Source organism: Castanea sativa, chromosome 5, assembly GCF_040712315.1.
Source record: "Castanea sativa cultivar Marrone di Chiusa Pesio chromosome 5, ASM4071231v1".
Lineage (NCBI taxonomy): Eukaryota > Viridiplantae > Streptophyta > Magnoliopsida > Fagales > Fagaceae > Castanea > Castanea sativa.
This window is the reverse complement of record NC_134017.1, coordinates 48,993,590-49,020,200: the sequence shown is the minus strand read 5'-3', so window position 1 is coordinate 49,020,200 and position 26,611 is coordinate 48,993,590. Positions and strand designations below refer to the sequence as shown.

Below are 26,611 nucleotides of genomic sequence, written 5' to 3'. Positions count from 1 at the left end.
TCAAGCTAGATTTGATCTCCCCCATTAGAGAGTTTATGTTTTGGACCTTCATAGAACTCTTAGTTCTTTATCTTTTTGGTATGGTTATAAATGAGTTGAGTAATATAAATTTAAGCATGATTAATGTATTTAATTTTTCCAAAATATAGAAGAATTTAGGTAAATTTTGAATATTGGTCTAGGACGGAACCTAATGGTGTTAACTGAGAGGGACTACCCAATAATTTCATGCCCTAACCAAATCGCAATAGTCTCTCTTTCTTTTTATTTATTTTTTAAATATATATCATTGACTCTGCATTTACCCAAAAACCCTTCAGTTTATGTTGTACCTATAGAAAAATTTCAAAAAAATTAAAAATATATACATAAATAATATTTTCCAAAGGCTCTGTGCCTATGGTCACATTCTATTCTCATTATTCATTGCCTCTTTCCCTGTGAGTGAAACACAGAAACAAAGCTCTAGGTAAGTTTATTCTAAGCCACACTTGTCTCTTAGTTCTTACTTCTTGGATGTCTTTAATTGCTTCATTGAACTTTGTATGTGTTAGTTATTATGCTTTGTCGTTGTTGGGTGTGCTGTGCTTATGTTTTGGAAAGGATGTGTTTTACAAGAGTGACAAGAGGAACAACAATTAGCATGCATATATACATAGAAACACACTTAAAGGAAAACATGTTTTGATAATGATTTATCATGGATCAAAGATCTAACAAGATAAAAAAAAAATTAAACATGATTACAAGCATGACATTTTGTGAACATAAGATCTAGCATGATAAACAAATGATTGCATGAACATATTGACATGTAGAATATAGAGGGAAAAAGAAATCCAAGCATATGATCAATAGTTAATTAGAATCAAACATCTAAGAAGCATATGAACATGAAGAATTCTAGAAATTTCATCCAACTAACATATAATTAAAACATCAAAACATGAGTAAACAAACAAGTGTTTTAACAACAAAAATAATATAAACTAGCCTTGAAGCACGCTCTCACGCACATGCTCAGAGGCTTTTCTATTTTTTTGGTAAATGTTAATAAATTAAATTGTTGACAAAATAAATTTGTAATTCAGATTGAATTTTGAAAACCTACAAAAGTGGTCCTATTTTGTAGGTAATATTGTATGTGGAAGTTAAAGAAATATTTTTACCAAGTTTTGCCCCTACTTAAATGTATGGGGTTGGGGTATCTTGGAACCCAAAAAATGTTTAGTCTAAACAGTAGAAACCCCTTAAATAGTAGTATAGATAATTTAAATTTATATTGGTCCATCCTTAAAAAAATCTTGTGACCACCCTTAGTTTTTTTTTATATTTTTTATTAGACCATTAGTTTTTTTATGCCCAATAAAATTAAACTTCAGTCCATAATTTGGTTCACTTAACAATATATTATGGTCTTTCAAGCAAAAAGAAAAAGCCCAATTTTTTTTTTAAAATAATAGGAAGCCCAATAAAAACCTTAGAAAAAAAGCCCAAGATCAGTCCTCACTCACAACTCAGACAGATTTTTAAATCAACAAAAATAATAATAATTAAATTTCTATAAACTAAACTAGCCTCATCACACGCGTGACATTTTTTATATTCATAACCAAATTTTTTACTAAAATCATAGAATTACCCATTCAAAATATATGTAGTTGAGAAAGTAGAATATAAATTTTGTTTAGAGGCTTACTAATTTTGACAGGAAAGTGCTTGACCATTGAGAAGAATTTAGTATATGAAACAGAAAGAACAAAGAAGAAACTGAAAGAATATTGTGGGTTTATAGTTGGAGGGACCACAACATTATAAAGGGGGAAGAGAGGAACAAATGAAAGATTTTTTTTTTTTTTACTTATGAAGTTGCAATTGATTTATGAGTGAGTTTTTTTTTTTTTTTTAATTGGAAACCGTGGGTGGTTTTTTTTTTTTTTTTTTTTTAAGAAGGTGGGGTAGTTTTTTTTTTGTTTGATAGAAGGTGGGATGGTTTTTTTTTAAGGTGAAGGTGGGGATTGTGGAGAGTTTTTACTTTCACTTTTTTGTTATTAATTTTTGTCAATTTATGATTTTAACCCCATTTCTTATTTTTTAGAAATAAGGATAACTTAATTAAATTATTAGTATTTTTGTAAGTCAAAAATATAATAACTAACTTTCTTAATTATCTTAATATATAGAGACAATAATTACTTGCATATAATTATACAAATAAGAGGGGGGAGTTCCTTTAGAAACCAAGAGGAGTGAGGCAAGAGAGTGATTGGAGATGTTGATCAACTAAGAAGATGATCACGCATTCAAACCCTTGTTGCTTCCTTTTGATCCCTAAAGGAGCTATTCTAGAATCCCAAAAAAGCAATAAAAAGGTTGCTTAATCACACTTTGAATCTAAGGAAGATTGGGGTGAGTAAGCACTTCTAATCCCTCTAATAAGTTAGCTTGGGGATGTGGTGCTTTGGATGGGGGGTGCCTGCCTCTATTTATAGAGGGGTTTGAAGGCTCTAAAGAGGGTAAAACTTCTGGATATGAATTGGATCAAATTTGAATTCAAATCTAAAATGAAGTTGAAATTGGAGGGAGAATCAAGAGTAAATATATGAATTCCAAAGCTGAACACTTGTAAGTATTTTGGCCATAACTTTTTGCTCAAAATTTTGAATGAGTTGAAATGAGTTGAAATTGGTGCCATTTGAAAGATAACTAAAAATTCTACAGAGGATGTTTTGGGGCTTTATATTGCAGTGGATATTATGAACTTCACACTCTTCACGATGCAAATAGAGAATCCCTCCAACAACATCAAGTGTAATTCTCACTCTTTCTTTCCAAAATTCTTCAAATACAAGCCCAGCTAAGCTCCTCACTAGGTTAGATTATATGCTTGGTTTCTTTCATTATCGAACAAATTCAAGTTTGCTCATAAAGCTACCTGATAAATCTATGCTAATATATATGTATTCAAATATTAACTAATTTAGAGTTGAAAACTTGAAACTATATTATGTGAGTTAGTTAGGTTGAATTCTTTTCACGTATGAGCTGATAAAAATAGATTCACTAATGCAATATTATTAATATGTGTATATATACACACACAATTTATGTTACAAAATGTACTATTTATACAATCAATAAATTGAAAACAATAATAATTTAATATCCTATGTTATGAACTTATTTACAAATTGAAAAAATCTGATTTCAAGTGTGTGTGTATATATATATATAACTATAATTTTCATACATGAATTGTATAAACTAGTGTGTAACTCTGTATATATGCACGATTACAATTAAAAACAATTACAATTATACGGTTCAAATTATATATATATGGAATTAACTTACACTTTTTTTAAATCATGCATTTCCAAAATATGTAATATATATATATATATATATATATATATATATTATATATTTATGAGATAGGTTCAAGTTATACCATGGGAGTTGATACCGTACCGTACCGGCCGGTACGGCCGAAATTTTCCGTTCCACCACCTTTGCCGGTACAGAAACACCTTTGTTTCGTACCGGTTTGAATACCGGACATACCAGGTTGTTTCGTTTATTCCGGACAAAATATTGGATTCCGACCGAAAAAGATATACCGGACCGGAACAAAACCAAAATTACAGAATTAGATTTAAATATAAAAACTAAAAATTACTCTCTCTCCTCCCACAGTAACTTGCTGTTGCTCACGTTGACCTTGCCACCTCCATTTCGCCTTCATGTTGCCAGTTAGCTCAGGTTTCGGCGAGCTCGTCCTCTCTGCTTCTTCTTCTTCTTCTTCTTCTTCATTTTCTTTTTTCTTGGCTCTCTCACCCGAATGCTTTCTGTCTACTAGTCAACTTTATATTAACTTTTCCAATACTTTTTCATTTTTCCTCTTTGTTTTTTGTGTCTTCTGCCAAGCCCACGTGAAGGTTACTTTCAATATCAAATTTTAGTACCATTTGTCATGGCTATTGAGTACTATTTGTTAGTGACGTGATGTCATTGATATGCTATTGCCTCAAAAGAAATTTATTTATATATTTATATTATTATTTTAACTATTATTTTTAGTATTAGCATTTGGATTCTCAGCCGAAAATATATATATATATATATATATTAAATATATAAAATAGCGTTAAATCCGAAACGGTACACCGGTATTAACCGGTATCCGAAATATATCGTACCGCTGGCCAAACCGGTATAGCTTTCGGTACGGTATTGACTTCCTTGAGTTATACCTGGTGTAACTTCACAAGATGACACCTTTTTATAACTATACATCTTCGCAAGATCTAATGCCATTATCACTAAAGACTAAACCTAAATAGCTTCTCCTTCTAAATTCACCTTCTTCTCCACAACTACACACTCTCCACGAGTCAGGTCACTGTATAAGGAGAAGCCTTGAATAAGAGATGAAAATCACAAACACAGACAGGTTAACTATTTGCTATTGACTAGTACTTACTTTTCCTTTCTTCTCTCTTAAAATGATGGTATATTTGGGATTCATGATCAACATTTACAAGGGAAAGGGAAGAATAGATTTGAGGAAATGAAAATTATTACTCTCGTTTTGTAGCATCATTATTTGTTAGGTTCTAAAGATTTAGAATCAAATGTTTAGAATCAAATTTGTGTTGTGTTGGCAAACCGAGAACAAAACTTGTCTAGACTAGGTTTTTAGGCAATGCTTAAATGTGGTTGTTTCAAGGTTTAAGTCCAACTGATTGCAGAAAAAGGGAGTGTGGTTTTGCCTTACTCGACCGATTGAGAATTAGGTCGACCGATCAAAAATCGCAAGTCCATATTTTTTGCAGAATTTTAAATAGGCCCAAGCCCGCGAAAACATTTAGGGTTTCATCTAAACTTCTCCACATACAAAAGGGAAACCCTAGCCACATTTTGAAGTTTTTAAGAAAATTTGTGTGTTACTCTTTGTGAGATCTGAAATGTTTTGTACCTTCTAACTACACAAGAATCTACCAGAGCCAAAACTACAATCAAGTGTTGGTAGAACATAATTTCTGCATCAAGATCATTATTGAAGGTGATCTGAAACCTTTGAGTAGGATCTCAAAGTCACAAGCAAGACGGCTTGTGTTGGTGTAAATCCAATAAGAGAAAGAATCCATAGATTTGGAGTTTGCACGTGGTCATGTCAGTAAGTTACTACATGAGGTACAATAGATTTAGGGTTAAATCTGATTGTAAAAACTTCAATTATCTTATAGTGGATTTACTTTACCTTGAGAATAGTTATGTCAAATTCTCCCCAAGTTTTTACATTGAAACGATTAGTTTCCTAGGTCATCATATCATAGTGTTATTTACTTTTCCGCATCTTTGCATGATATAATTTATTTGTGTTTAATCTAGATCTGAAACTTAATCTAAGTAATCACTTGGTCAATAAATTAGGTTAAAAAAAAAAAATCTGATTTTAGGGGTCTAAACGAACAAATAAGTGGTATCAGAGCGGGTTAGCTCTTGTTCTTAGATTTCTTAACCTAGAGTTGATCCTTGACCCCTGCTGTCATGGAATACGGTCACTCTCTTGTGATTCCCCCATACTTTGATGGAAATAACTGTACTTACCGGAAGGTTAGGATGAAAACCTTTTTGAAATCCATTTATGAGAGTGTGGCTGTCTGTTGGGAACGGTTGGGAAAGACCAACCACCGCTATTGGTGAATGGACTACTGCCCAAAAGGAAGTAGCAAGCTTTAATAGTAAGGCTATGAATGCGATATTCAATGTTGTTTCCATGAAAGAATTTAAGAGGATCTTAAATGTGGAGATTGCTCACACTGTTGGAACATCTTGCAAACAGTGCATGAAGGTACTAAGGCAACAAAAATCATTAAATTGTAGCAGTTGATCTCTAGATTTGAAAGTATTAGAATGTCTGATGATGATTCTTTTGATGAATTCTATGCTAAGTTGAATAATATTGTCAATTCTGCTTTTAATTTGGGTGAAGTATATGATTAACCAAAAATTGTGAGGAAAATTCTTAGATCATTGATAGAAAATTTTAAACCTAAAGTGACGGTCATAACTGAAAGTAAAGATGTTGATTCTATCCCTGTAGATGAACTTGTAAGATCTCTTCAGTCCTATGAATCTAACTTATCAAAAATTAATAAATCCAAATCTATGGCCTTAAAATTTGTTGATGATGTTGATGATTGTGGATTTGATGATGAACTCTCATTTATTGAGATTGCTTATCTTGCTAAGAACTTTAAAAATTTTCTGAAAAATAATAATAGGAATGCAAGAAATAGAAACAATGTTGTTACTAAGAATGTGAAGAAGAATGACACTGCTAAAAACAACAATGCTAAAAAATCAAAAGATAAAGTCAGTCAATCTTCCAGTAGTTCTTTAGGACAACAGTGTTATGGTTGTCAGGGTTATGGTCATCTGAAATCTGAGTGGTCAACTTTCTTGAGATCAAAAGGTAAAGCCATTGATGTGCATGAAATATATATAATAAAGTACTCACATATCTACATATTTAGCCTTAATTTTATGTTATTTTGTTACTGATTATATAATATCTTTGTATTGTAGGTAACAAGAGCTTTACATGCAAAGTGGGGCTAAGCCAATTAAATCAAGCCAACTTTCATCCAGCCAGGCATGAATTCAAGAGAAGACCAACCCAATTAAATTCAAGTCCAAGTGGAGCAAAGAATCAAAGGAAATTTGCACCAAATCCAAGTCCAATTCGGATTAGGATTCCAGCCTGCACATCAGTAGTATTTTTGGCATAACTTTCGGCTCAGATATCCAATCAAGATGATTCAAGTTGGGATGGAAAGTTAACTTAAAGGGCTACAACTTTTTAGTTAACCAAAAATCCAAATTCTGACGTTAAATGGGCCAAAATTGTCGGTTAAGTGAAGCCTAAAAATCTGGGATTTTTTCCAAACGGGAATAGGATTCCTTGACCTATTTAAAGGCTCTTTAGGGAAAAAAGAAAAAAATACCAGAGAGGAAAAGAGGGTGCCGCATAGAAGAACTTGTTTTGGGAGACATTATGAAGAGGAGGATCTGAGAACAAAGGCGAGAGCTTCATGTTGGTCAACAAATTCAGATGAAAGACATAAGTTTTATTTGTTTTCTTTTCAATTTTATTATGAACTAAATTTATTTTCTAGAGCGTTGATGTAGTTTAGCAATGAACACACAATTTATATTCTGAGTTATTTTATTTTTAATATTTCCATGATTGAGTGTTTAATTCTTATGCTTAATGCTTACTAATTTTTTTACGAATAATTGTTTGATCAATTGAATTACAATGAGACCGAGAGGTGATTTGTTATTTTAGTTCTAGAATTAAACATCATTAGTTGAGTGAAAGTAGAGATGCTTTACCGCGATTAGTGTGATTTTTCAGAAAATTCAAAGTATGTAATAAGTCTCCAATTAATTAAATTCACATAGAAATATGGAATTGTTAGTTGAAGATATTTTTGATATTATTCGAGAGAAGATATTGAATACTTAAGGAATTTTTAATCATCAACGGGAGATTATTAGAATTTAATAATTAGGAAGAATAAATTGTGTGGGATTTGTTAGGTGAAATCAACCGCTCTAGATCCATTCTTATCATATTTTTACACTTTTAGATTTTTGCATTTTGTTAATCTTTTATTCATAGATTTGTTTTTATTAAATAGTTTAATTTAATTTAGATAGTAGAACGTTCCATTTATTTTCAATTTTCCAAATAGTAATTAATTTAGTGAATTTCGGTATTCAATAACATAGTTAATCCCTGTGGGTTCGACATTCATTTTCTAAAAACACTTTACTACTTGTTACAATTCTGTGCGCTTGCACATTATTCTACGCGAACATCCATGACTGTTACTTTGAGTGATGATGAAGTTTCTGATCATGAGTCTAAAAGTGATCAAGAAGGAAACTTCAAGGCTTTCACCGCTACTGCTGTAGTAAGTGAAATAAAGACTACTGATGAGAACTCTTCTAATGGAGAACTCTCTGAGAATGCAAATTTGCAAGAAACTTACAACAAGCTTTGTAAGATAGCAGCTAAAGATGCTATGAGTGTTGAGTTTGGGTTGAAAAAGATAATCACTCTTGAACAAGAAAAGAAGAATTTGCTGCTAAAGTTGTTTGATGCTAATGAACTCTGTTAAGATTGAGAACATGATTTTGCTCGAAAAAGTTAAAAGTTTAGAATTAGAATTATCTGTTGCTAGAGAACAAATAGATAGAACTTCTACCTCTAAACTAGATCAGATGTTACATGTCCAAAAGTTTGTGATAGGTTTAGGGTTTGTTGACAATGGATCTACTACTGTAGTAAATACTCCTAAGTTTGTACCTGCTACATTATCTTCAGTTGTTCATCCAACTCTTTTGAAGTTAAGGTACATAAGGATGTAGTTCCAGCTTCTAGAAAAACTATGGTAGATTTGAGTAAGTCTAAACCTAAGAACTGAAATCAATCTAGAAGTAAGAAAAACCACAAACCTCAGTGGTTTTGTCACTTTGTGGTGGAGCTGGATATACTAGACCAAATTGCTTTAAGTTGCAAACTTTAAAGCAAGCTTCCAAACAAAAAGTGTCTGTGTCAAAAGCACAATATCTTGTGGCACTTATTCATGAGTTGATAAAGGTTCTTAACCTTTATACCAATACTGGAGCTAAAATTAGGGTCAATTCAAATAGGAATCCCAACTCCAAGTTTGCATCTAAAAGGTCTAGATGCAAAAGACCCAACCTCAATGAGTCTATCTGACATGTTCCATGAGTTAATTCTTTCTATCTCTTGTGACCATTTTTTTTTTTAGGTTTGCATTGGCATAACATTCATACATTGCATTCTAGGTTTGTTTTTGTTGTTCTTCAGTTTTTTTTTAATAGGAAAAAAAAGGTTTTTGTATTATACATTTTCAAGATGTGTAATTGAGGTTGGCCTATGAAATTTGCATTTCATGACTGTGTACCTTGTTTAGTATTGATGAGCTTTATTTTTTTGCACGTTGCTAGTTTGTACTCTGTAGTGCTTATATTGTGTGAGTTGTTTATGGTTTTTAATCACATGCTCTTGATTTTGAAGTCACATTATTTTGATTGTAAGGAATAAAAAATCCTAGGAGAAATGCATAAATAACCATCTCACTACTGTTATTCGCCAATCATGAACACTTGTGTGCAAATTGATAGGCCAAGAATGTATTGACTCATTTGGTAAATTAATCAATTTATTAGCCAAGTTAATTAATTAGATTCAATTACATGCAATAAGCGTGATAGCACAAACAAATCACCAACTAAGTTCAATGCAGCGAAAAATAAATTTGACACAAGTGATTTGCTTACGAATGGGGAAAACTACCGAGACAAAACTCCACCGGGTGAATTTAAGGTCACCACTCTCAAGAATCCATTATTATCAAAACAAGCGGTTACAAGTAAATGGAATCCTAGTACCTAATATTCACCTACAATTGAACCCTTACCCTAATATCCAATTGGACTTGCAATGCAGTGACAATCTCTCCTTTCAATGCACGGCTTCTAGTACGTGACTAACCGATTAATGCATCGATTCAAGTACGTGACTAATACACAGCAACCCTTTGATTGTTGTAGTTGATTTGCAGCAGCTTCTCATAGAAACACCAATAAGATCTTTAATGATGGTGTGAGAGATTTTGCTTGGTTACAGAACCCAAAGGCGTACAAGAAACGTAGCAAGAAATCTTTCTCCTGTAGAAGGAGACTAGGGTTTCAAAAAGAAAACCTTATGAAACTCTCTAGGGTTAGGTTTTTCTTTTTCCACCTCCTTTAAATAGGAGCTTAATGGGCTCTCCTATTCCAAATAGGTTTACACAAACCATGGGCTTTCCTAATCCAATAAGAATTATACAAACCCACAAACCTTGGGTTTATATAATCCTTTTGGGTTTTTCTAATCCTATAAGGATTATATAAACCCATAAACAAATAGTCTTTTAGAATTAAAATGTTGCTGGCTATAGTTTGAATCCCGTAAGCTTGATAGATCAAGACATGTGTTGTGCTTTAATAAATCTCGATAGATCGAACTTCTGTCAAGGAAGTATCGAGACCTGCAAATTGCATTCTTCTTGAGCAGTTCTTGAGTAATCTTCATGTCTTCAATGTAACCACTTGTAATGATCATCTTAAACCTACTTAGATTTATCCAAATAGAAGTAAAGTGCGTTTTGTCAAAAGATATGCCAATTACATAAAAATATGTCCCTAACACAAATCATAAAAGCCGTGCTCGGTAAAGTGTAGCACTTGCACAACAAAATACTTAAGGCGTTATTGTACATTAGTTAAAAGAAGCAAAAAGCAAAAAAAAAAAAAATTATATGCTTCAAAATAAAAATAAAAATTTGCATGATTGCAAGCGTGTTTTCTAGGAGATGTGGAAGCTATATGACGTAACTCTCTAGGTGATAGTCACTTTCAAACTTATGTGATGAATAATGTAGCAAGTGTGTTTATTTAGTGTTTACATATCACCTTGTGAGTATCTCATACACTTACTAGTTGCACACACCACAAGTAGAACTTTGTTAAATTTGGTACATGTGATTGTGTGTTAAGTTTTGTGGCCTTCCAAATTAAACTTCTTGATATGTTAATGCATTTTGGGGAGTGAGGAAAGAAAAGATTAAGGAAATTTGATAAAGTTTGAATTTTTCTTTGAAAAGTTTGGTTTTGAACATTATTTGAAGTTATGAACATACATGTCATATCATAAAAACAGTTTTTTCAAATGATTCTATAGAAAATTTTTTGCATAATTTTTCAAATTTTTGTTCCTTTAATATTCGACTGATCAAGTCTATTTTTCGACCGATCGAAATGTGAAGAAGAAAAACAGGTTTTTTAATTCAAAGTCTCGGGTTCCTTCAATTCCTGCCCGATTCCTTTCGATTAGTTGAGCCTGTTTTTATGTGAAATTCGATTCCTGCCTAATTCCTTTCGACCGATCGGATTTTGATTTTTAAAAATATATAGGAATCAAATCTGACTTTTTCAAACACTCTTTTTGTCTTTCTCTTTGATTCCTCTTTCGATCCCTTCTCTAAATTTTTAAAATTTTTTTTTTTATCGTTTTCTTGGTCAAAGATTCAAAGGTTTTTCTTCATACACTTAAGGTAAGACTCTTTTGACCTTTCTTTTTCATCATATTACATGTTTTCATGCATTTTTCATTGTTTTTTTTATGGATTTTCACATTTCTCAAAATTTGGGGTTTTTATTTATTCATTTATTTATGTTTTATGTGTATGGGATTTTAGATCAAATCTAAATCATGGGTTTTTGTTCACACATCATACAAACATGATTCACATGCTTTAATTTCAAAATTTTTGTGGTTGATTAAAAAATTTGAAATTAGGGTTCTAAGTTCTTGAGAAATTGGGGGTATTGTTAAATTGGGAAAAATTGACTGATATTGGCTTTTGTTATTGATAGATTAAGTGATTATAACTTTTTTTATATTTGTTGTGTTGTTCAATTGATCAATATAGGGATTTTTTTTAGAATTAGGTTTTTCAAAATTGGGGATTTTCTAAAATTCTTAATTTCCTTTGTCAATTTTCAAGATTGTGATAAAATTGAGATATTTTAGAGCATTAAAGCATGCATCTTATGAGTTTAAATGTCATGCATCATCTAGTTTTTCAAATTGCATGTTATGTTGTATCTAACCCTTCTTAATGCAGTCTGCCCTTGGTTTTTGTTGTGTTTTTTCTTTTTCTGTCCTTAGTCATGGCTCCTAAGGTTGGTAAGAAGTTCAAAACTAGAACAAATAGGAACCTTGGGTCTTCCTCTTCTGGTTCAGCCCTAGGTGATAGTAGGAATGACAACGGGTCAGGTTTGGGGCGGGTTTTTTTATTCCCGAACTCGACCCGTGGGCCCGCACCCATGACCCGAACTCGGCCCCATTTAATAAACGAGCTTTTTTTTAAAACCACAAACCCACCTTGTCAGGCCCCAAAAGCCTCGTTGGCCCATGGTACTTTAGGGCCCATTCTGTGGCCCAATAAAAAAAATTGTTTCCCTAATACTAATTTTCTCTGCAACCAAACAGTAGGGGAAAATGAACACTCAAGAAAATCCAGATCTAAACAGATCGGAAACCCACAAAACCCATTATTTTCTCAACAACCAACAGATCGGAAACCCTTTTTTTTCATTAAAATATTTTCCCACATCAAAAGTAAAAATAAGAATTAACATATAAACCCTAGGTCTAAACAAGAAGACCCTACAAAATCAAATCAAACAAGTTGATCCTATTCAAAAAAAATAGCACTTAAACTAGAAAATAAAAATTTGATTCTTTGAACAAAAAGAACGATTTTCATTGCAAAAGCTTGAGTTCACAACGAGGTGAGGGAGATGAGAGAGTTCCAGCCTTGTGAGGTGGAGGAGGGCCAGACGAGGTAAGGGAGGAGGAGCGGCATCTGTAGGCTGCGGCAAGGTGAGGGGGGCAAGGAGGAGAGACAGGTGAGGAGGAGAGACTGGCAAGGTGGAGAATGGAGTGTCGCCGGCTAGGTGAGGTATGTTGGGAGCAGCGGCGTTGGCAAAGTGAGCAGCAACGGTCTTGTTCAAGTGAGAGTGAGAGTGAGAGTGAGAGTGAGGGAGAGAATGGGAGGCGGCTTGGCAAGATAGAGAGAGGGTGAGAGTGAATAGGTCTAAGGGATTTAGGGTTGGAAAAGTGTGTATTTACACTTGGGGTTTTTTAGATTTTTTTTTTTAATATTATATATACGGGTTGGTTTGGGTCGGGTATTATTAAAACCCAAACCCGAACCGAACCCCCTTCATGTTTTATTTTAAAAACCCAAACCCAACCCTACTATTTTGGGGGTCGGGTAAACCCCCCCCCCCCTCAATAGGGTCGAGTCAGGCCGGATACCCGTAGGTCGGATATTTTTTGCCATCCCTAGGTGATAGAGAGCGTTTTCTGTTTACTAAATCTGAGGAAACATGTGAGACCTTAACTAAGTATAGGTCCATCTGGGTTGAAAGGGTAATAGTTTTGAGTGAGCTAGATCCTTCCATTTGTAGGAACTTCATGTCTAGGAACTGGGTTTCTTTATGTGAGTTGTTTGATCCTCCTCCTGCAGCTTTGATTAGAAAGTTTTACTCTAACCTTTCTGTGTATTCTTAGGTCACAGGTGGTCATTACTTGACTTCCTAGATTAGAGGTCCAGATTTTACAATTTCTAAACAAACAGTCTCTGAAGCTTTAAGTGTATCCTTAGTTCGTAAACCCACATATCCATACACTGAGTTTCTTGTTGTTGATGGCATGATGCCACTTTTTTGTGGTCGTCTTGTTTCTTGTGGTATCGAACCAAGAATCAATTCTTGTGAATTCACTGAGCTAAATTCTTTATATTTTAGGATTACTTGTCATAACATCTATCCCATTTCATATGTTCATACTGTTCCTATAGATAGATGTGCTTTTCTTTATGCTTTTGTTACTGATGGTTCCATGTGTTTTCCTTCCATGTTTATTCAAACCATTGTTGATATCTATAGGAGTAAGAGTAAAAGTCAGAAGTTGTTCTTCCCTATATTTATATTTAGGATTTTGAGATTTTTAGGGTTGTTAGTGTTTTCTCCTTTAGAGTTAGTACATATCATTGCTCCCATAGGAATCACCTATCTTAGACAGAGACAGGCATAGATGAAGAGTGCTGAGCCAAGCACTGAGACGTCTAAGAGATCACGAGGAGAAGCTTCCACTACAGCTCTTGCCTTTGGTGCTATGCCTGCTGCTGAGGAGACGTTTGTGGATCCGACTGCTGCTGTGGATCCTTCTGGTGGTGCTGAGAATGTTCATCCTATGGTTACTCCTCCTTTATCACTCCATGCTATGATGCAGTCCTTCATGATTACACAGGTTGCTCATGGATAGCTTTTAGATGAGTTGTTGATAGAGGTTTCATCTTTGCGGAGTATAGGAGTGCCTTTCCATTTCCTCCACCCTTTGAAGACTGATTTTGCCTTTGGCAATTTGTAACAAAAATGGGGAGTAGAGTGTAAGGACTTTTTGTATGTAGGGGGAGTAGATTTATTATATTTAGGGGGAGTTTGATGTTTTTTTTTTTTGGTTTATATTTTCTTTGTTTATATCTGTTTAGTGTTTATGTTCTTGATTCACAAACATTGATATGTTTTGTTGGTTATGATAGTTATTGATGATGAGGTTATTCATTATTGATGATGATGAATTCATTGTTTTTTTATATGTCTTGTGAATTAAAGTTTAGATATTTACTTAGAATATTATACTGTATCTTCCATACATGCGTTTATGGTATGTTTTTAGTGTTTCAGGAATTTACAGGTTAATTCTTTCTACAGTTGCTGTCTATACTAGCAATAGTTAGTAGTTGATTAAGGATTGTATTAGGGCTATATTTTGTAATTGGGTTGGTATTCAAGTTTAAGCATTTCATTTTTTATGTGTGTTTTGTCATGAATTGCCAAAGGGGGAGATTGTTAAGTTTTAAAGATTTAAAATTAAATATTTAGAATCACTTTTGTGTTGTGTTGCAAACCGAGAACAAAACATGTTTAGATTAGGTTTTTAGGCAATGCTTAAATGTGGTTGTTTCAAGGTTCAAGTCTAGCTGATTGCAAAAAAAGGAAGTGTGGTTCTGTCTTGCTATGTCGATCAAGAATTAGGCTCGACCGATCGAAAACTGCAGGTCCAGTTTTTTCTGCAGAATTTTAAACAGGCTCAAGCCCGCAAAAACGTTTAAGGTTTCATCTAAACTTCTCCACATATAAAAGGGAAACACTAGCCACATTTTGAAGTTTTTGATAAGATTTGTGTGTTATTCTTTGTGAGATCTGAGAGGTTTTGTACATTCTAACTACACAAGAATCTACCGAAGCCAAAACTACAATCAAGTGTTGGTAGAACATAGTTGCTGCATCAAGATCATTACTGAAGGTGATTTGAAACCTTTGAGTGAGATCTCAATGTCATAAACAAGGTGGCTTGTGTTGGTGTAAATCCAAGAAGAGAAGGAGGCCGTGGATTTGGAGCTCACACATGGTCTTGTCAGGGTCCGTTTGGATAAAACTTATTGCTGAAAACTGAAAACATTGTAGCAAAATAATTTTTAAATATATAAATAGTGCTGCGGGATCCACTTTTAATAAAAAATTGCTAAAAAAGTACAAGCACAGTGCGCGCACTGCGCGCTTGTCCCCCACAGCAGCGAAAAAAAAAAAAGCAAAACGTGGACGCAACAACTTTAAGCTGCATCCAAACGCCCTCTCAGTAAGTTACTACATGAGGTAGCAATAGATTTAGGGTTAAATCTGATTGTAAAAATTTCAATTCTCTTATAGTGGATTTACTTTATCTTGAGAATAGCTAGGTCAAATCCTCCCTAGGTTTTTACCTTGAAACGGTTATTTTCTTTGGTTTTCCTAGGTCATCATATCATGGTGTTATTTACTTTGCCTCATCTCTGCATGACATGATTTATTTGTTCTTAATCTAAATCTAAAAATTAATCTAAGTAATCACTTGGTTAATAAATTAGGTTAAACAATCTGGTTTTAGGGGTCTAAATGAACAAACATTCTTTATCAATCAATACACCAAATTTACAATGTGACAATAAAAAAACCAAATTATTTCTTTTACTTTACTCTCCACAAAAAAAAAAAAAAAAAAAAACCTCTCTCTTCTACAAGGGAAATTGAAACCCGTTTTTAGCAATTGTTGGTTCATCAAAATACAAAACTTGGACTTTAACTACAAAGAAAATTCTATCCGTTGTTAGTAGGGCAAGGGAGAGTCTAGCGTTGTGGAAAAGAATGTGAGTTTGGAGAGAGAAGCTATTTAGGTTTAGTCTTTAGAGAGAGATGCGATGGATTTAATTAGGGAAATTAATGTAGGGGCAAGTAACTCATTAATTTTTAAAATTAGATAGAATATTAATGATATGGCATTTGTGTGTTTTTCACCCTTAGATCTTATGAGGATCTATGGTTATAAAAATATGTAAGTCTTGTGAAGTTATACCAGGTGTAACTTGAACTTATCTCTCTCTCTCTCTCTCTCTCTCTCTCTCTCTCTCTCTCTCTATATATATATATATATATATATATATAATTTAGAATTTAATTGGTTTTAGACTCTTCAATTTTTGCACTTCATAATTCACTTGCCATAAAAATTTAAAACTTAGATGGACATGTGGTGGAAAATAAGACTCCAATTGAAATCCAATCTGGAATCTAATTGGATTCGGACTTTTGATTTTTACTCTCAATAATTCACTTGGTACAAGATCTAAATTAAATGGGAAACGTGGTGCAAAATTGAGAATTCAATTAAAATCTAATTGGATTTTCTCTGAGTTTTGACTATTAATATATATAGATAAATAATATTATATATACTTACACTAAGTGTTATATTCATGAGCTTGTTTAAGAACATATTATTACATTTGAGCTTAATCATTTAACACTCAAGCTAGGATGTTGAACAACCATGATTTGTACTCAAGATGTGGATAATTGATTACCATGAATTTCACAATTGGGGTAATTGTTTAAACCCCTTGAACCTACAACTTATTGGGTAGGAATGCTCTCATGAAAATATGGAATTAGACTGTAACTATTTAAACATGATATTTATTCTGATACTAATTATTTAGATTTTTTTTTAGAATTAATTTAAAAAAAAAAAAAAGTTGTATAAATAGATAAAAATAGTTCAATTAACATATTAAATTATGTAAAAGAGTCCAAATTTGGTATGGATGAGGTGTAAAACCTATGTTTTACACTAGTCAATAAGTGATTGCCACATCAGTATTTTACTTAAAATTTAATACATCCCATTATATCTAATAACATCTTATAAATTCCCAATTTGGCTAGATTTATATATTAGTATTAAAATCGATTGAGTGTAGTTGTGTTTATTCTTAAATATGTGATTAGATGATATGACATGTTTGGATTGGAGGATAAAACATGAGTTTTACACTACATCCTTACATAATTTAATTTTGAAGTAAAAATGCTATATTATATTTCTAATGCACGTATTAGTTATAAAATATTAATTAACAATACATTTTATACTAATATATACATAAAGAAGTTATCCAAATCGAAAAGGAACTAAATTTTATTTTTAAGTTGCAACTAACCATTTAGAAGAGATAGCTCCAAATTGGTTTATAATTAAACTTTTTCCTTTCACCTTTGATGCAATGGTACTTGTTAGAGTGTGAGGAGGGAGTGGTTAAGATTCGATCATCTTTAAAAGATTGTGTTTGTATTTGTCCGTTAACACCCAACTTTATGTCAAAATTTTTGTCAAATCACTCAATTTTATGTCAATATTTTGAGGTCAGCATTATACAATTTCTTCTATTGATTCAAATTTTTTTATTAAGACAGACCCATATTATTTAATTCTTAACAAGCAACACAAGGTTGTTGTTAACATTTTACTTCTTTTAAAATCCAACTATTAATAGAAAACCTGTCACTTTCCCAAAAAGAAAAAAAAAAAAGAACAGTTAAGAAACGTATAACCCATGTTTGACCCGACACCATGTGTACAAGGACCGCCCATCTGAACAACTGAACGGTTAACGTAAAGCCAACGCGTGGTGGGCGCTAAATCCCCAGCTTCCACGTAAGAGAAGAACCCCGTATTCCGTTACACACATTGTTCGCCAACACCCAAAAGCCTCCAACCAAAACCCGTTTCCGACCGCCACGTCATTATATCCCCACACACACACCTCTTCCATTTTACCAAATCCCGTTTAAACCCTCAAACGCGCACACACACACACACACGCGCGCATAAACTCCGTTTTCCATTTTCCTTCTTCAACATTTCTCTCTCTCTGAAATCTAGGGCACAAAAATCTAGCTCTCTACGACACTACTAGCGTAGCAACCATGAATATCTTCAGGTTCGCCGGTGATATGACGCACTTGATCAGTATTCTCGTCCTTCTTCTCAAAATCTACGCTACCAAATCTTGCTCAGTAACCTAACCCCACCGATTGGTTCCCGAGAAAAAAAAATCGAAATGCAAACGAATTTTTGTAATCTCATTTCCTTTTCTCTCACTCAAATGTTGATATATTCTGTGATCTGCCTTTTTTATTTACTAATTTTTGTTAATTTTGGGCTTTCTGAACAATTAGCGTAAAGATTTGTAGTTAGAATAAGGTTTTGAAGTGAGCTGATTGAAGATTTCTATTTACTTTTATTTTTAAGCAAAGTGTGATTTTTTTAAGGTTTTGATCGAGTGCAATGACTTGATAAATATGGTGATTTTGGTTGATTTGTTAGGGATTTCTCGAAAGACTCAGGAGCTTTACGCGCTGGTGTTCCTGGCGCGGTACATGGACATTTTCACGGAGTTTATCTCCGTCTATAACACCATAATGAAGATCGTGTTCATAGCGAGCACGCTCGCGATTGTGTGGTGCATGAGGGGTCACCGGGTGGTTAGGCGTTCGTATGATAAAGACCTCGACACGTTCCGCCATTATTTTCTTATTGCTGCCAGCCTTGTTTTGGCACTCCTTCTGCATGAGAAGTTTACGTTTCTAGAGGTACTTCACTGTTAACTACTCATTTTGGGACATTGTTTGCGTAACGGGTTTTTAATTATGTTCATGATTATAAGTATGAATGCCTATTTGAAGTTTCTGGAAAAAAGATTTGAGTTTTATGCTTATGGTATTCAGGTATATTTTATAGTTTTGTGCTTGCATTGTTGAGCGGCTGGATATTCCCTATGATTCTTGAGTTTTGGTTCCATAGTAATTATTACTTCTAAATTGTTTTCCGCTCCCACCCCCATCATCAATGTATTGTTTTGACACCTCGTATTCGTTAATTCCATTTTTTGTTTGTTAACCCAATGGAATGAGGTTTATTGTATTACTTGTGCCAAGAAAGGTATAAATTGCTGTAGTGCTGGAGTTGCACTTTAGTCTGCTTTGTTCAATTTAGATACAAGCTTGAGCCAAACAAATTTAGATCTTCAAAATCTACGAAAAATAAATCATGCCAAGAGCCTTATAGCTCAATTAGTTGGCATCTACGGGTGTTTCTATGACATTCAGAGATCAAATCCCCCTCCCCAGTTTTAATTATCTAATATATATAAAATAAAATAAAAAGTCTATGGAAAATGAATTAAAGGTCAATATTAGTAGTACTAAACATTTCGTTGTGATGATTATTAAGTTTTGAACAAATTGACATAATGAGTAATGAAATTAGCTTAAGTAAAAAGATTTGGGTATGGCTCTTTTACTAAAGGGGCTGCACAGTCAAAATTTCAACTTGTCAACTAGTTTCGGGATTTTCCTTCTCTTGTTGGAATTTCTCTTGTAGTACGTTCCTTGTCAATAAGTAGTTCACTTTTGTGCTTCTAATGAATTGTTGTGAAAAAATAAAATAGATTGTTCACATTTAACTTTGGTAATATTTGCCGTAACTTCTTTTATTGATTACATTGAGACATCACTAAGGTTTCCTGGAGTGGTAAGGAGGATGAATTATTTTTTTGGCAAGTAAATTGGAGGAATTAAGGCTTGTGTGCATGAGATTTTTGAAGTATTAGATTTAGCACCTATTTTTCATCATTGATTGAGTAGTACATGGTGTGGAGGTCCTTCATCCTAAAAAAATAACCACAGTATATGGTGTGGGGCTAGTTTTCTATTAACTTGGACTTAGCAGATTGAAGCGTGAAAGTTGTTACCAGTTCAACTGTTTTGCTACCATTCTATAGGCCTAGGTTGATGAGTTTTATAGTTTAAGTGGTCATTGTGTGCAGTGTTTAATGCTTTAACTTTTGTGAAGTCCCCCTACCTGCTTGGAGGCTTTCATGGTATTTCTTTCCTGTCATTGGCTGCCTATAGTTTTTGGTGCATTCTCAAAGAAACTGCGATGCCAACACGCACGCATGTGTGTTTTAAAGATTTGCATCCTCTTTCAGGGTGAGGGGGCCTTGAGCTGTCTTCTGTGCCCTTTTGATGCCTACAGTTTATTGTTGAAGTTTGATTAGAAGATGTAATTGTAAAGAAATGATTGTGACTTCCATTAAAAAGGTTTAATATAGCATAACAGATCATATTTTATTATGATGTAAATATGTTTCTTTATGGTTATAGCTATTTTAATTGGCTGGTCAATTCTCAGTCCCTGTCACATGCAAGTTAATATTAGAATTCTTACTGAAGAGTGAAGACCTATCACATTCACATATTGTTCTCTTCTCTAATTGAATTCTGTGAATCCTACTTGTTTAACCAAAAGTTAGTTCAATGCATGCTAGCTTTGTAGTTGTTCCCTCATGTATTGTCAAGTTATAAAGGTGAAGGACGATCTCCTACTAACTTTTGATGTAACTATCACAGATCTTGTGGGCATTTTCAATATATTTGGAGGCAGTTGCAATTCTTCCCCAGTTAGTTTTGCTACAACGAAGTGGAAACGTTGACAATTTAACTGGGCAATATGTTTTCTTTCTTGGGTATGTCTATTTTTCATACCAGCATTTCTCTTAAGAATTCTCTTTATAACATGGTTAGCTAGATTTTAATTCTTTTAAATCTGCTTATTATTATTAATATTTTTGTTATTGAATGCACTTCTCCTTTAAAATTTTTCTTCCCAAACGTCTTTTGTCATACAATTTTCCTACAATTCTTCAGCAAAAGTATATGGAAAACAAACCATATTTATTGTTCACACCCACAAACACCATATATCTACAGCATTTTTGTTGCCATCTTTAATTAATTGTTTGAGTCACTTCAGTGTCAGATCAATAATGAAATGATCTAATTTGAAAATCCATGTTGTGCATGAAAGACCATATACTTTTTAAGTTGAGTTCAATTATTGACAAGAAGTGTCTGTTACATTTGCTGCATGATTCTGAAATGCTTGACAGTTTTCACAGTGGCATTTTTCTTGTTTATATTTTAAATCTTTCTTTGGAAAATATGTCCGGGACTGCATTTATAATATTTTGTCAATACTTGAGAAATAAGCATTTCTATATTGGATTACTTAGTATGTCTATATATCTTCTGACTTAGTAATCAAAGCAATATAGGAGAAACTCTAGCAAGTAGTAAACTATGGGGAAACCAAGCAACGTGTTTTGATACATGGGAAGCCATTAGAATGAAAAGTGCAATTATTCAGGTGGTGTTCTACCTACTGTACTGCTAATGGAAAGTTCATATGTTCGGATACATGGGAAGCTATTAGAATGAAGAGCCCCCTTGTTAAGTGTACTGCTAATGGAAAGTTCATACTAAATATGTTCTGATACATGGGAAGCTATTAGAATGAATTGCCCTTTTGTTAAGTGGTGGAAGAGGATCTGGTTTTTTGGCTGATAAATTGCCAATTATCCCAAAAGTTTAAGCTGTTAGAAATGGTGAATTCAATCACTTAACCATAACTTTAACACTCTCCCGCACAAGTGGGTCCAAACTCCCCCATAATAAGTGGGGCCCAACACATGGGATTTTTAGCATTTTAAATAGGAGGTAGAGTAAAGTTAAGGATTGACCTCATGACCTCTTGTTTTGATACCATGATAAATTACTGATTGTCCCAAAAACTTAAGTTAGGAAATTGTGAATTTAATCACCTCACAAATTCTTAACATTGGCCACATTCCAAAGCATGCTTTTATGTCATGGTTAATCCTTCAAAGATTGATTAGTCACAAGGGAGAGAATTGGCTAATGGGGTTAGGAGGGTGATATGCTTTATTTATTTATTTATTTTTTTGTAGAAGTAGGATAGAATTGAGAGATCATATCTATTTTGACTGGCCTGTTACCTGGAGAATATGGAGGGAAGTTTTGATAATGTTGTGATTGGCAGGTTGAGAGTTGGAGTTGTGAGCTAAATTGGTTGTCCATCCTTAAGGGTGATGGTCTGCAAACTCTAATTAGCAAATTGACTTGGGCTGCATCTGTTTATCATATTTTGAGAGAGAGGAATGTGAGAATTCATAACGAGAGAGTTAGAACTGAAGTGGAAATGATTAGATCAATTGTGCAGGATGCAAGGAAGATATTTCTCATCTCAGAATAGAATTCTTTGCTGCATTTGGAGAATCCCTTTGGATGTGCTGGTCGAGTAGTTTCTGTATTTTATCTTTTTTTTTTGATAGGTAACGAAAAATTTTATTAGGGAAAAAAAAAAACTTTGGTTTTTTGAGTTAAGGTTGGTGCTCTGTAGTTCGCAGCTTGCTGCATGTATCTTGTTGTTTTGGTTCAATAAATTGAAATCTCATTCATTAAAAAAAAAAAAAAATTTTGTGAATGGAGCGGGATAAGATATAGAATTTCACCAATCAATATGGCATGTGGTACATATGAATGGATATGCATGTGCTTATATTAATGTATGTGTTTTTGTTTTGATTGTTTTAGTGTGTGTGTGTGTGTTCATGTATGTTCTCTTGGTAAAATAAGTTTAAGAGATCGGAATACATCTTAAAAAGGTCCTCCATGGCTATTTTACTGTAATTCTATAAAATGTTTACATGTGTGTGTGTCCCTGCATCTTAAAATGGTATAATGCCATTAGCTGTGTTTGTAGAACAGAAATAGGTACTTCATTAATACAAATACTTAAACCCTTTATTTATTAAAAAAAATTCTGAAGCCCTTCAGAGTGATTTGAAACCTACTCTCTCTCTCTCTCTCTCTCTCCATAAACACATGCATATACAATCATAATTTTTCAGAGCTTACTTTCAAAAGTCTATATTTCTGAGTTTGGATATTGTTTCTGACCTTCTGTTTTTCTTTTTCTCTTTTCTGTTTTATTTTTTTTCTTCCATAACTTGGGTGCCGTATATGTTTAAGTACTTACTAAACCGCTCATGATACTGCCTTTTTATTTAACCTTCATTTTGATGGTTTACTAGCTTCCAATTAATAAGATTTTATATTGGGAAAGGCAGGAGAAGTGTATGGGTTTATCAAAGCCTAGGAAGACATGACTTTTGAAACTTGGATACATACCTAAATCTAACTCTCTAGTCTCAAACCTAAGTTGGTGTAACATAGATTTAGATGCACTTAGTGTAACAGCATAACATTTTGCTTCTCCCTGTTATTGTTTTCCATTGAAGTGTACATGGTCTATATACTGGTCTTTATCTTGTTGTCTCTTGCATATAACAGTTTTAGGTTAGCCTCATGGTTCACATAAGCAAGAAAATTATTGGACACGTGTTGATTGAACTTATGGTTGGATTTACATACTATCATTAGGGCATATCGTGGATTCTACATCCTCAACTGGATATACCGCTATTTCACAGAGCAGCATTTCAGTCGATGGATAGGTAAGTTATGCCTAGAATCATTGAGAACAACTGTTTGTCATGAGTATTGCCGCTTGTAGATATATTTAATCATTCTTTCTTAATTTGCAGCTTGCATCTCTGGTCTTGTTCAGACAGCTTTATATGCAGATTTCTTTTACTACTACTTTCTTAGGTAATGAAATCTGGCACATAGTTGATGATGATCTCTAATGCGCTTTTATATTTTGATAAATATCATTAAGAACCATTTTGTTTTGCAGCTGGAAAAACAATGCAAAGCTAAAGCTGCCTGCTTGAGCCAAGCATGGATTTTTGAAAATTTGAAGCTTGTTCAGTCAAGTTGTTGTTTGGTACTCCTTTTGCACAGAACCATTAGTAAATTGACTTTGTAGCGTGCAAGAGGAAGGGATACAAGTTTCATAGTTTTGAATTTTACCCCATATCAATGGGGGAAAAATTTAGTGGGTTTGGGCGGAAAAACCCACGTCTTATAGGCAATTGTATATCAGATTAAACACACCATGTTCTTATGTGGTGATGGTTTCTTGAGTGTCTTGTCTTAAAGATTTACTGGGAGGACAAAATTGCGTAGTTGGCTAGTATCATATGGATGTTTAGTGCAGATATAGTTATTCTTTTTATTTGTATTGCCATATATTAAATTAACATGTTTTTTACTTTCTGATGGTCTTAGTTTTCGAATTGGTGACTCGATTGTTCCTTATATGTTCGAGTATCCACCTCATATCTGATTCTGAATAGGGTTGGTCTGAAAGGAAGTTGCTTCAATAGGCTTTATTTGTTCTTGTCATTAAATCCAAACCTCTAACATATGTTGCTTAAAATAGTATTTCTCCAATGTTGGATATTATAATTCTCGCACCTACAACTTGTAGGTAAGTAAGAGAATTATACAATCCAACATTGGAGAAATGGGCTTGCAATGCATGTTGATCCAATGTTACTCTGCTAATCAATGCATGGCGATTCAATGTTACTCTGCCTTGCAAGCAACATGGCAATATGAGGGATTGATAATTCGAACTCAGAAGGAATTCATAGAACTCAATTATTTTTGAAAAGAACATGTGCGTTAGTTCTCAGCAAAAAAAAAAAAAACATGTGCGTTAGTTCAATGACTAATATCGAAAGCTCATCTGACATCTCCAGCACACTCAAACTTTAATTTTCATTTTTTTTAATACAAATAATAGAACCTTTATTTTAATGATAGAAATGTTCCTAAACACGTAATTTTATTAACCTTTCAAATTTTATATTTATGTTAGGATGAAGAGATATACCGTAGGACTACATTTTCATTGATTAATACATATGAAAACTTACGTGCATTTTTATAGTCCTCTTTTGTATACCTTTTATTCATTAAAAATTAAGAGAAAACTTAGGTACAATATCTTAGACGTTGTTTTTTAGGTTTCTTTCTTAAGATTCAGCCACGTGGCTACTTAACTAAAATATATACTTCCATCCCATGAGAAAAAATTTACATAGTAGAATCTTAAAAACAGCACTTAAGTACTGTACCTAATTCTTACTTTAAAAATTATGTTGTTAAGAAAATAATACATATATGGAAACTTATTCCCAACCAATGTTACTATTGGTATTCCAGAAACCGGTTCATGATTTATTGCGATCTAATTAAAAAGGTCTTTCTAAGTGACAATCATGCTTATAATGTAAATGATAATTTTCAACATTTTTTATTTTTATTTTTATTAGAAACAAACACACATGATAATTTTCAACATTCTGATCACACACATACCTTTCAATTTTTTTTTTCTTGGGAAAGTTAGGCACATGTATATAGAAAAATAACAATAAATCACATGCACCATAAATAATCATGCCTGTATGCATATACAGATCATGCTTACCAACCATGGAATAAAAATCTTCAAGAGGACCATGAACTAGGGTCCACAACACCACAAATAAACATGTGTGTCTCCACGTCCACAAAAACAGTATTGCATATGGATAAAATAATTTAGGTACATGTTACATCGATCCCACACAATATAACCAAGTCCAAATAATTAAAAAAAACTTTTCAAAGTTCCAAGCACTGTTTAGCTACAAATAGTGAATCTTCCTATGAATTTCGAATCTGATAATGAAACGCCAATATAGGAATCTTCAGCAATGCTTCCCACGTCTGTACATGATTATAATTGCATACAGCCATACACGTCCTCATCCTAGTTCCCACCTTAACATTATAAGCTTCTTTCTAAAATTATATGTTGTCTCTTTCACAATCTCTCACACCAATCACCAAGCTGCTCTCTATTTTTCATTATCTTAATGCACCATTGGCTTATTTTTATCAATGTCCATCTCAGAAATCCCATCCTCACCATCATCACGAAGAGTTCAACTAGTTTCCAAGTCCGTGTCTGAACGGCTTGTTCAAAAATTTTCTGATGTGTCTGAATTCAACTTTAATTATGAGCAAAGTGGACTGTGGTCTCCTCCAATCCAAAGAAGGGTGTTCATGAGCTCCCCAGGAAGAATATTCACCGAGGAAGAAATGCTTGCAAGACTTAGAAAAGTCATGCATACTCGTCCTCCAAGAAAACACAAATTTTGTTTCAATGTATGGAGCTATACTCTTCCCCTCTCTTTTTTGTTCATTCTTTTGAGCTATATTTTGAAAGTTTTTGATACATATATTAGCTTGTTTTGCAGGTATTAGTTTGCTGCTTCTGAAGAAGATGTCGAAGACAATCTTTTTTTTTTTTAGAAATGGATCTAATTTAGGCTATTTAGCAGGTCAAAGCTCAATACAAAATGACCCCGATTTATAACTATTATTGTAGTTTTCTCAAGATTCTTTTACTTGGTGATGTAAATGTTACATTGTCTGGAAGAAACACAGAGAAATATATTGTTCATGCCTATCTATTTTCCGCTCTAATCATTATGCTATATGTTTGAAAAGCCAAGGCCTTTGGTTGGCTTTTTAAATGCTAGTGGCTTTGCTTATTGCTTCAGGCAAGTATTGATTCATTGAATAGAAGTGATCTAAAACCACACTGCAGCTGGATTGAACTGTACCTGTTCTATTATAGCTTTATGTGAACTCCGTAAAATACTCAGCTGCCAGCATGCATCAATTTTGTTAA

At 33.4% G+C, this 26,611-nt stretch overlaps 1 protein-coding gene and 1 long non-coding RNA gene across 3 annotated transcripts; both read left to right on the top strand.

Annotated features, from left to right (window-relative positions):
- Positions 1-17,699: 17,699 nt before the first annotated feature.
- LOC142636494 (ER lumen protein-retaining receptor A-like) lies at positions 17,700-24,139 on the top strand. Of its 2 annotated transcripts, XM_075810741.1 has the most exons (6): positions 17,700-18,114; positions 18,425-18,690; positions 20,509-20,624; positions 23,401-23,474; positions 23,565-23,628; positions 23,717-24,139. In XM_075810741.1, the coding sequence occupies exons 2-6, from the start codon at positions 18,478-18,480 to the stop codon at positions 23,751-23,753; spliced, it is 504 nt and encodes a 167-aa protein (XP_075666856.1). In that variant the 5' UTR covers positions 17,700-18,114; positions 18,425-18,477; the 3' UTR covers positions 23,754-24,139. The 2 variants fall into 2 exon arrangements, with proteins under 2 accessions (XP_075666856.1, XP_075666855.1); XM_075810740.1 differs by lacking the exon at positions 17,700-18,114 and having other exon boundaries at positions 18,395-18,690.
- A 1,371-nt stretch (positions 24,140-25,510) lies between these two features.
- On the top strand, positions 25,511-26,386 carry LOC142636895 (uncharacterized). The gene is made up of 2 exons (XR_012844426.1): positions 25,511-26,082; positions 26,175-26,386. It is a non-coding gene; the product is annotated as an uncharacterized LOC142636895 (long non-coding RNA).
- Positions 26,387-26,611: the final 225 nt, after the last annotated feature.